We start from the raw sequence: 10224 nt of genomic DNA, 5'->3' as shown, positions 1-10224 counted from the left end.
GCTCTATCGCTTCACCACCATGTTGGTTACACCCATCTTTAAAACTGTAGATCTGAAGGGGAGGGAACAAGGAAACACGTGGACAGAGTGGAGCCGGCTGTGTTTGAGAGCAGGAGGAAGAAGGAGGGGTTATCAAGCTGTGCTTCATTCCAGGAAGAGGAGCAGCACTGTGAATGTGAACTTTGCTTCCTCATTTACAAGCAGAGCCTCAGTTAAAACCTGCTCCACTTTAGAAAACATTTAATTTCTGTAGTTGTTAAATATTTCTTGTCTCCTCAGAGGAAGAGTTATAGACAAACATGAAGCCATCAAAAGACTAATTCTGTTCAGTTTTCTTTTACTGCTTAAAAACAGCTGACAAAAGAGTTATCAAATGAAACTAACATGAAACATTTAAATTGTCGTATAATACCTTTCTCTCATATTTAATGATCAACTTTGAAGCATTTTGACAAAAGAGTTGAGTTTCAAGATATCATCCTGATGCAAAGCAGCGTTTCAAGATTCACATTTATTCATTTCATGACTTCATGACTGGACCTGATATAATCTGCACATTTTCCATTTGTTGTTGATGTTAAAATATTCCACCTGTTGTAAAAGCTGAGTCACTCACTGGTTGAGTGACGACTGAGAAAACTGCTCAGGAACAACATGAATCTCCACCAACCATAAACTGGTGGACAGGAATGAGGATTTTCCTAAAGAACAATGCATGGACTCATATAAACATGTCTCTCAATGATCACTTATGAGCCACTAGAATTGGTTTACTCTGCAGAGAGAGAGAGCGTCAACCTCTAAATAAACGTAGGTGCCAGATTGAAAACACTCATCCAAGAGGAAGTGTAAGCGACTTGGATGAGTGGGCATTGAAGGAGACAGTGGGGGGCCGTGCATCTTATACCTGGGCCTTCACTGCTGTCCTGCAGCTGAAACAAAAATACACTAACTGCAGAGAATACGCTGAGAGTGCGTCTCCTCTCTGCTCTGACTGCAGCTGGGACTGCTGCGCGAGTAGCCGCCTGTGAGTGCTTTGGGGCGGCTCACGGCACCTCCCGCTGCTCGTTCACGGCAGCTCCCGCGTGCAGAACGGTAATTTGAACTCTCACTACTCTGACTAAGCCTCTGCTTAGGTTTCGTTTTCCAATAGTCACGTGCTCGCCCACTGACCAATCACAGCACACGCTGCACCTTACTGCAGAGCTGCACCTTAAAACTGAGCTGCACGTAATGCTGACGTACTTGTAGGCCAGCTAGCAGGCTCTGATACATCAAAGAATACGCCCAACATGTAAAACTAAAGATCTGATTGGTTGAACACTATGACAATCAACAATATCGTCCCCATTCACTTAAACTGCACATGGATGCAGGCCTCGGGCCTCTCTTCTTAGACACAGAGGTGAGATCTGATTGGATAAAAGCTCTACTTAAAACAAGTTGCACTGGAAGCAGAGCAACTGAGGAAGACAGTAGCTGTGCATTGAGAAAATAAGATAATGGGAAAAATATTTTTATAAATTACAATACATGTAGTGTATTTAAGAAAAAATATTAAATTTATAAAATAGCTATAACTTTGTGTTTCAGCTGCAGGACAGCAGTGAAGGCCCAGGTATAAAATGCACGGCCAGCCACTGGGTTTTACCCAAACGCCAGTCTAAAGAGGTGCGTTTTGAGCTGGTTTCTGAAAGTGTTCACAGAATCTGCGAGGCGTAGAGGTGCAGGCAGAGCATTCCATAGCCTCGGTGCTACTGCCTCAAAAGCTCGGTCACCATGGGTCCTAAAGCGTGTGCGAGGGACAGACAGAAGACCTAAAGCGGGTGAATAGGGGTGAAGTAGATCAGCTACATATGTAGGAGTCTGACCGTGTGGTGCTCTGTAAGTGAGGGTGAGAATTTTAAAGTGGATCCTAAAAGCTACAGGGAGCCAGTGGAGAGATCTGAGTACGGGGGTGATGTGAGACCGTCGATTTGTCCTGGTGAGTAATCTGGCGGCAGCGTTTTGGATGACCTGCAAGCGGTTAAGAGCAGATACACTGAGTGATGAGAAAAGTGTGTTACAGTAGTCAATGCGTGAAGAGATGAATGTGTGTATGATCATCTCTAGTTCAGCTGTTGATACTACAGATCTCAGTTTACTGATATTTCTTAGGTGGAAGAAACATGATCTGGACAGCTGCTGAACATGGGGGTCAAACCACATGGATCGATCAAAGAAAATCCCTAGATTGCGCAGGTTGCAATGGGCAGCAGAGGAGAGTGGACCAATACTCTGCCTATAGGGACAAACTCATCTGGAGCAATAACCAGGACCTCCATCTTACTGTCGTTAAGTTGTAAGCAGTTTTCTGCCGTCCAGTCTCTGATGGCATTGACACAAGCGATCACAGATTCCATGTTTTAAAAAAAAAGTGTAATGTGAGCAGTGCCGGTACCCTTATTCACATGTTGGCGCGTGTATCTCCCGGTATCAGCCATCATTATAACATTCTGAATTTCTACAGTAAATTAAAGATACAAGGAGACATTGGATTTAAAAGCAATTTAATAAATTTATATTTATTTTTTGGACCATTATTATAATTACAACAAGGTTTAAAAGCAGGTCTCGTACATGGGTTTTACCAGTGGTGGGCCGTCAGGGCCTGCAAGGCCTTCTCTGCTGGCCTAAACAGAATCACAAAGTTATAGCTATTTTATAATTTAATAATTTCTTAAATACACTACATGTATTATAATTTACAAAAATATTTTTCCCATTATCTTATTTTCTCATTGCACAGCTACTGTCTTCCTCAGTTGCTCTGCTTCCAGTGCAGCTTGTTTTAAGTAGAGCTTTTATCCAATCAGATTTCACCTCTGTGTCTCTAGGTAAGAAGAGAGGCCCCAGGCCTGCAGACTCACAAGTGAATCCATGTGCAGTTTAAGTGAATGGGGACGATATTGTTGATTGTCATAGTGTTCAACCAATCAGATCTTTAGTTTGACATGTTGGGCGTATTCTTTGACGTGCCAGAGCCTGCTAGCTGGCCTAGCCATACGTGATTGGTCAGTGGGCTAGCGTGACATGTTGGGCGGTGACAATCCCAATATCTGCTGCCTCTGTTGAGCGGACATTTTCAGCCCTCAAACGCATTAAAACATATTCAAGAAATACAACTGGGGAGGCTCGACTGTCTTCACTGGCGTCCATGAATCTAGAAGGACTTCTTACTGGAACTAAAACACACGGATGTTCTGAACAACCGTGAGATTAAACTCTTTGTTAACAAAGAAAGGAGGACTTTGTCTTTAAATAGCGAACAGCAGCTCTGGTAAGTTAAATGCATTTGTTTTTACATCTGCAGTAGCTTTAAGATGCTTGTTTATATATTATTATTTGTACAACTTGTTTTTATGAAGATGGATTTTTCTTTGGTTTAATATGTGATAGGAACCATTGTTACGTCCAATGTTGCTCTGGGGACATATTTAGCCGGTGCCAGTGTTGGCAACTTGGTGACTTTCTCGCGAAATCTGGCGACTTTCCAAACCCTCATGGCGACTTGTTCTGGTGTTGTTGGAGACTTTTCTGGTGTCTTGACTCTGACGTTAAACCACGTACGTTCTGTCCTGTCGTGAACGAGCAGCTGATGCTGCCCTGAGCCCCTCCGCCGCCCCAAAGCACTCACAGGTGGACTCTCTCACAGAAGCCTCGCGCAGCAGTCAGAGCAGAGAGGAGACGCAGTGTCGGCGTATTCTCTGCAGTTAGTGGATCTATAGGTGTTGGCTTCATGTTTACACGAAACAAATAATAACCGTAGCTGTGTTTCAGCTGCAGGACAGCAGTGAAGGCCCAGGTATAAAATGCACGGCCCGCCACTGGTTTCTGAGACCTTAGCTTTTACTGAATTCAAAACAATGGGGGGGGGGGGGGGGGGGGCTAATACTTCCCTGTCTCCTCAAACACCCAGTGCCACACTAACTGAGGATAAATTAGAGAAACTCTTGATCTCAGCAGGCTGTTTGGTGGGTCCACAGATTACACCCTGGACAAAATGAGTCACAAGAAGTTTGAGTCGAGTCTGGATTCAAACTTTACAACATGGTCTGGCTGTGAGGTGACAGATAAACACTGAACCAACATGACAGCCTCATTCTGACCTTTCATCAGTATCTGTTGTCTCCTGTGTGTGAGGAGGACTCAATACAACTTATTCACACCCAAACTTCACCAAATGAATTCACTACTTTTATATATTTTTTCATGTCAGTGTAATAAATCCTCTTTATTGACTAAGTGCACAAACAGAATGTTGGTTGTAAGAAGCGACACGTGATATAAAACTCTGCTCATTTCTCTGTGACTAAGATGTTTTAGTGAGGACAGTTTAAAGGACAGAGACTGACTGACTCATGTTCTTCTGCTCTAAACAGGAACTCTGTACTTTGTGGTGTTTCAGGAGGAAAACTGACTCAGTTATACTCTCATATTAGTTTCACATCTTCTCCATCAGCTTTGTATGAAACCCTGTAAATAAGACAAGAAGAAAAGACTTTGTTCATTCTTGAATCAAGAAATACTTTATTCATCATGTAAAGCTTCAGTTTGTTCACATCCCATCAGTAAAGTCTGTTCAATGACTCTTGTTCAATGATTTCATGAACACATTCACTTCATCCTCATAATCGATTTGTTTGACCAGAATCTCAGTTCTGTGAAAGAGAATAATGAATGATTTACTTATTGATTATGATTATAATCATTAGTTATATAATACATCATAGTACCTGATTTGTATAACGATTAAGAAAACAAGAACAACATTTAATCTGTTATAGAAAATAAACATAATTTCACTGAAAGAAATCTTTACAAAGAGTGCTGAGAACTAAATCTCTTTGATAAAAGAAGCTCTGGTGATTTCTCTCTAAGCTCGGAGCCGTTTTTGAGGTCTCTGAGCGAAAAAGCATAGCCCTACAAAACTGACCATAGTTCTGTAACTACAAGGTCGATTTTAATAATTTTTGTTGATATAATCAGATCACAACACCTGTGACATAGTTTAGATAGGTAATATTGTGTATATGTTGCTGGTTAATATAGTAAAATAAGACATTACACAGCTGAAATTGAAAATATTCAGCTTCGCCTGGAAAAAATGCAATTTCATTGATAAAAGGTTATTGAAATAAGGCAGCTAGCTCCCTAAAACTTTCCCAAGTCATAGCATAACTGATCAGTAGTTATTAAAAAAAGGTTAAAGTGGAATAAAGTGGAATAAAGTTAAGAATAAGAGGTTTTAGTACAAAGCGGTCAGGCGAGGTCATCATTTTCGAACCAGCTGTTGCAGCTCTTACATTGTACTTTTATACACTATATAACTATATATTTCACTTTCTTTATCACTCATATGATTCAATACATCCAAATACAGATAATAGGAATCATATTCATATTCATAACATCATCAGAGCCAGTTTTGGCTGTCATCTGTAGGATTTTCTCAGTTCATGTGTGTGTATGTGGCTGGATCTCAGCCTTCAAGATTTCAAAAAATAACCCCTCCTTCGACGCGTCAGAGTCTCAGGAAGACCTCTGTCGAGTTTGGTGGTGATCGGCAAAAGTTTCAAGCAATAAAGTTGCCAGAAGTGACGCGTGTACCCCGGCGGAAATTTCCGGTCGCAGGCAGTCTGACCACTCGCCCAAGCCTGCTTGACCGCTCTTATTCTGGAAACAAGTCGGAAGTCAACAGTATGCAGTTGGCAACAAGGACTACAGCTTTAGAACGGAAATTCTGCGACGTTATTATCCATATTTTTCATAAAACTGGGGCGCATACCTACGATTTTTTTCGGCGGAGTGCAGCACGAAGGTACGTTTGATCACTCACAACTGTCTAGTGTTTATACAGATCGGAAAACAGAAGTTAGTTACGTGTTCGGCCACGTGTGCTAATGCTATTAAATGCATTGCATGACTTGGTAGCCGTTAGCATGAGGGTACAAACATTGATTTGCGGTACTCATAATGCCGATTTCTGGCCCGGATTTGGTGCTTTTATGCCACGATTTTTTAATGCTTATATGAGTAGTCTATAGTTGTGTTTGGAGTGTATAAGAAGTGACTTATATGATGTTGTTGTCCATACGTTGCTGTTTCATCCAAAAAAAAAAGTGGCCACGTCCACACTACTGGCTAATAATCATGCTATTTTCCGCATTTGATTTTGAGGGGTTCTGAGCCCGAGTGCCCCCAAATTTGGGGGCGTCGGGCTAAAGAGGTTTAAATTAAGAGCCATGCAGTGGAAGAGAAACAACAACTAACTAATACATCAATACATATATTTATCAAACATTTAAACCTCAGAGCAGTTTACATTTTCATGAAGAGAAATGTCAGTTCAGGTCAACAAAGATCATCATGAGCAGTGATAGCCTCCATGGTTTAACAGACACAGGAAGGAGCTCCACCTAAAGAAACTCAAACATGTACACAACAATAATGACAAGATGTCAAAGTACCGCCCTCAATGTTTGATTGACAGGTGAAGAAAAATGAGCAATGAAGCGACAATGATGGAGACAAAATGAGTTTCAGGATTAAAAGACAAACATTAATTTGCTGTTCCTTTAATCACTTCTGTCTATTTTAGTTTACAGAACTCAGCAGTGGCTCCATAACCATAAAACCCAAGTCCAGCATAGAGAGGCTGAGTGAATGTGGTCTGGACTCTGTGGAGGAGAGTCATGGTTTCAGAGACGCTGTAGAAAGACAGAATACCTGCTCTGTGATCCAGGTACACTCCTACTCTGGAGGACTGAGGACCTGAGACGGGAATTTGGATATTGTTGTACAAACATGTAAAACTGTTTTTGTCACAAAGTAACGCCCAAGATTTGTCATTTAATCCAAACACACATTCATTATAGCTCCCTTTTCTGCTGATATTCTTGTATGCGACTGCTACATCAACTCCTTCTCCTCTCCACTCCACCTCCCAGTAACAACGTCCAGTCAGACTCTCTCTACTCAGGACCTGATAACATTTAGTGAATCTGTCTGGGTGACGAGAATAAGACTGATGTTCACTCATTAATGTTGCTTTTCTGTTCCCCTCAGATAATAACAGCAGTGTGTGTGCTGTGTTTGGATCCAGTGTGATTTCACTTGAATATCTTAAGAACTCAGCTCTGGTCTTGGGCTCTGCTTGTGAGTGTGACAGTAAAACGTCCACTTCAGTCACTGCCAGTGAGACGTTTGTCCTCTTCTCTCTCAGAACGTCCTGTAGTTTATCTCTGACTTCTGACACAGCCGCCGTCACGTCCTCAAAGTAGCTCAGAGGACGGATATCGATGCCGGACGAGTCTGTAGGTTCTCTGAGTGGTGACAGTGAGGGGTAGTTGTGTAGAAACTGGTTGTGATCCTCTGTGTGTGAGAGCAGCTTCAGCTCAGCGTCTCTCCTCTTCAGCTCAGAGATCTCCTGCTCCAGCTTCTCCTGAAGCTCTTTGACTCGACTCACTTCACTTTTCTGCTGGGATCTGACCTGCTGCTTCACATCGGAGCTTCTTTTCTCCATGAGACGGATCAGCTCGGTGAAGATCTTCTCGCTGTCCTTCACCGCTTCGTCGGCAGAGCGATTGACGGCCTCCACCTCCTGCTGAAGCAGCTTCACGTCTTTCTCTCTGTCCTGGATTCTCTGCTGGATGTTTAGTCGACTCACCTCCAGCTCTCTCTGCCTCTCAGTCCTTTCTGCTGCAGCTGAGACTGTGTCGTGGCCTTTGTGTTCATCCACAGAGCAGAGGTAACAGATACACTGCTGATCAGTACGGCAGAACATCTTCATCACCTCATCGTGACGAGAGCAGATGTTCTCCTGGAGCTTCTTGGAGGGGTCCACCAGCTTGTGTTTTGTTAATGGAGCCGCGTCATAATGATGCTGAAGGTGTTTCTCACAATAAGAGGCCAGACAGACGAGACAGGACTTGAAGGCTTTCAGTTTCCTCCCAGTGCAGACATCACAGGACACATCTTCAGGTCCAGCATAGCAGTGATCAGCAGGAGCAGCTTGGAGTCCAGTCTTCTTCAGCTCCTCCACTAAAACTGCTAACATGGTGTTTTTCAGCAGGAGAGGCCTCGGTGTGAAGGTCTGCCTACACTGAGGGCAGCTGTGGAGTTTCTTCACATCCTCTTCATCCCAGAAGCTTTTAATACAGTTCATGCAGTAGCTGTGTCCACAGGAAGTAGTCACCGGATCCTTCAGTAGATCCAGACAGATGGAACAAGAGAAGGCTTCCCGATCCAGCTGAACTCCTTTCTGCGCCATTTCACCTCTCAGTGACAACGACTGTCTGAGTTTCGCTTCACTAGAAGTGACTCTGCTTTGACTTCTGATCTGAACAACATGTGTTTGTTCAGTGAATGGAGCCTGTCAGCTCTATCGCTTCACCACCATGTTGGTTACACCCATCTTTAAAACTGTAGATCTGAAGGGGAGGGAACAAGGAAACACGTGGACAGAGTGGAGCCGGCTGTGTTTGAGAGCAGGAGGAAGAAGGAGGGGTTATCAAGCTGTGCTTCATTCCAGGAAGAGGAGCAGCGCTGTGAATGTGAACTTTGCTTCCTCGTTTACAAGCAGAGCCTCGGTTAAAACCTGCTCCACTTTAGAAAACATTTCATTTCTGTAGTTGTTAAATATTTCTTGTCTCCTCAGAGGAAGAGTTATAGACAAACATGAAGCCATCAAAAGACTAATTCTGTTCAGTTTTCTTTTACTGCTTAAAAACAGCTGACAAAAGAGTTATCAAATGAAACTAATATGAAACATTTAAATTGTCGTATAATACCTTTCTCTCATATTTAATGATACACTTTGAAGCATTTTGACAAAAGAGTTGAGTTTCAAGATATCATCCTGATGCAAAGCAGCGTTTCAAGATTCACATTTATTCATTTCATGACTTCATGACTGGACCTGATATAATCTGCACATTTTCCATTTGTTGTTGATGTTAAAATATTCCACCTGTTGTAAAAGCTGAGTCACTCACTGGTTGAGTGACGACTGAGAAAACTGCTCAGGAACAACATGAATCTCCACCAACCATAAACTGGTGGACAGGAATGAGGATTTTCCTAAAGAACAATGCATGGACTCATATAAACATGTCTCTCAATGATCACTTATGAGCCACTAGAATTGGTTTACTCTGCAGAGAGAGAGAGCGTCAACCTCTAAATAAACGTAGGTGCCAGATTGAAAACACTCATCCAAGAGGAAGTGTAAGCGACTTGGATGAGTGGGCATTGAAGGAGACAGTGGGGGGCCGTGCATCTTATACCTGGGCCTTCACTGCTGTCCTGCAGCTGAAACAAAAATACACTAACTGCAGAGAATACGCTGAGAGTGCGTCTCCTCTCTGCTCTGACTGCAGCTGGGACTGCTGCGCGAGTAGCCGCCTGTGAGCGCTTTGGGGCGGCTCACGGCACCTCCCGCTGCTCGTTCACGGCAGCTCCCGCGTGCAGAACGGTAATTTGAACTCTCACTACTCTGACTAAGCCTCTGCTTAGGTTTCGTTTTCCAATAGTCACGTGCTCGCCCACTGACCAATCACAGCACACGCTGCACCTTACTGCAGAGCTGCACCTTAAAACTGAGCTGCACGTAATGCTGACGTACTTGTAGGCCAGCTAGCAGGCTCTGATGCATCAAAGAATACGCCCAACATGTAAAACTAAAGATCTGATTGGTTGAACACTATGACAATCAACAATATCGTCCCCATTCACTTAAACTGCACATGGATGCAGGCCTCGGGCCTCTCTTCTTAGACACAGAGGTGAGATCTGATTGGATAAAAGCTCTACTTAAAACAAGTTGCACTGGAAGCAGAGCAACTGAGGAAGACAGTAGCTGTGCAATGAGAAAATAAGATAATGGGAAAAATATTTTTATAAATTACAATACATGTAGTGTATTTAAGAAAAAATATTAAATTTATAAAATAGCTATAACTTTGTGTTTCAGCTGCAGGACAGCAGTGAAGGCCCAGGTATAAAATGCACGGCCCGCCACTGGGTTTTACCCAAACGCCAGTCTAAAGAGGTGCGTTTTGAGCTGGTTTCTGAAAGTGTTCACAGAATCTGCGAGGCGTAGAGGTGCAGGCAGAGCATTCCATAGCCTCGGTGCTACTGCCTCAAAAGCTCGGTCACCACGGGTCCTAAAGCGTGTGCGAGGGA

The 10224-nt window shown here is 43.1% G+C and overlaps 1 protein-coding gene across 1 annotated transcript; it reads right to left on the bottom strand.

The window, feature by feature from the left end:
- Nucleotides 1-4541: 4541 nt before the first annotated feature.
- LOC142955415 (tripartite motif-containing protein 16-like) lies at nt 4542-8444 on the bottom strand. Its single transcript, XM_076096920.1, has one exon. The coding sequence runs from the start codon at nt 8309-8311 to the stop codon at nt 6632-6634; it is 1680 nt and encodes a 559-aa protein (XP_075953035.1). The 5' UTR covers nt 8312-8444; the 3' UTR covers nt 4542-6631.
- Between the last annotated feature and the right edge of the window lie 1780 nt (nt 8445-10224).

This window comes from Anarhichas minor, unplaced genomic scaffold (assembly GCF_050575085.1).
Source record: "Anarhichas minor isolate MPS153535 unplaced genomic scaffold, ASM5057508v1 ptg000023l, whole genome shotgun sequence".
Classification (NCBI taxonomy): Eukaryota; Metazoa; Chordata; class Actinopteri; order Perciformes; family Anarhichadidae; genus Anarhichas; species Anarhichas minor.
The sequence above is the reverse complement of the archived record's forward strand: the minus strand, read 5'-3'. Positions and strand labels throughout refer to the sequence as shown.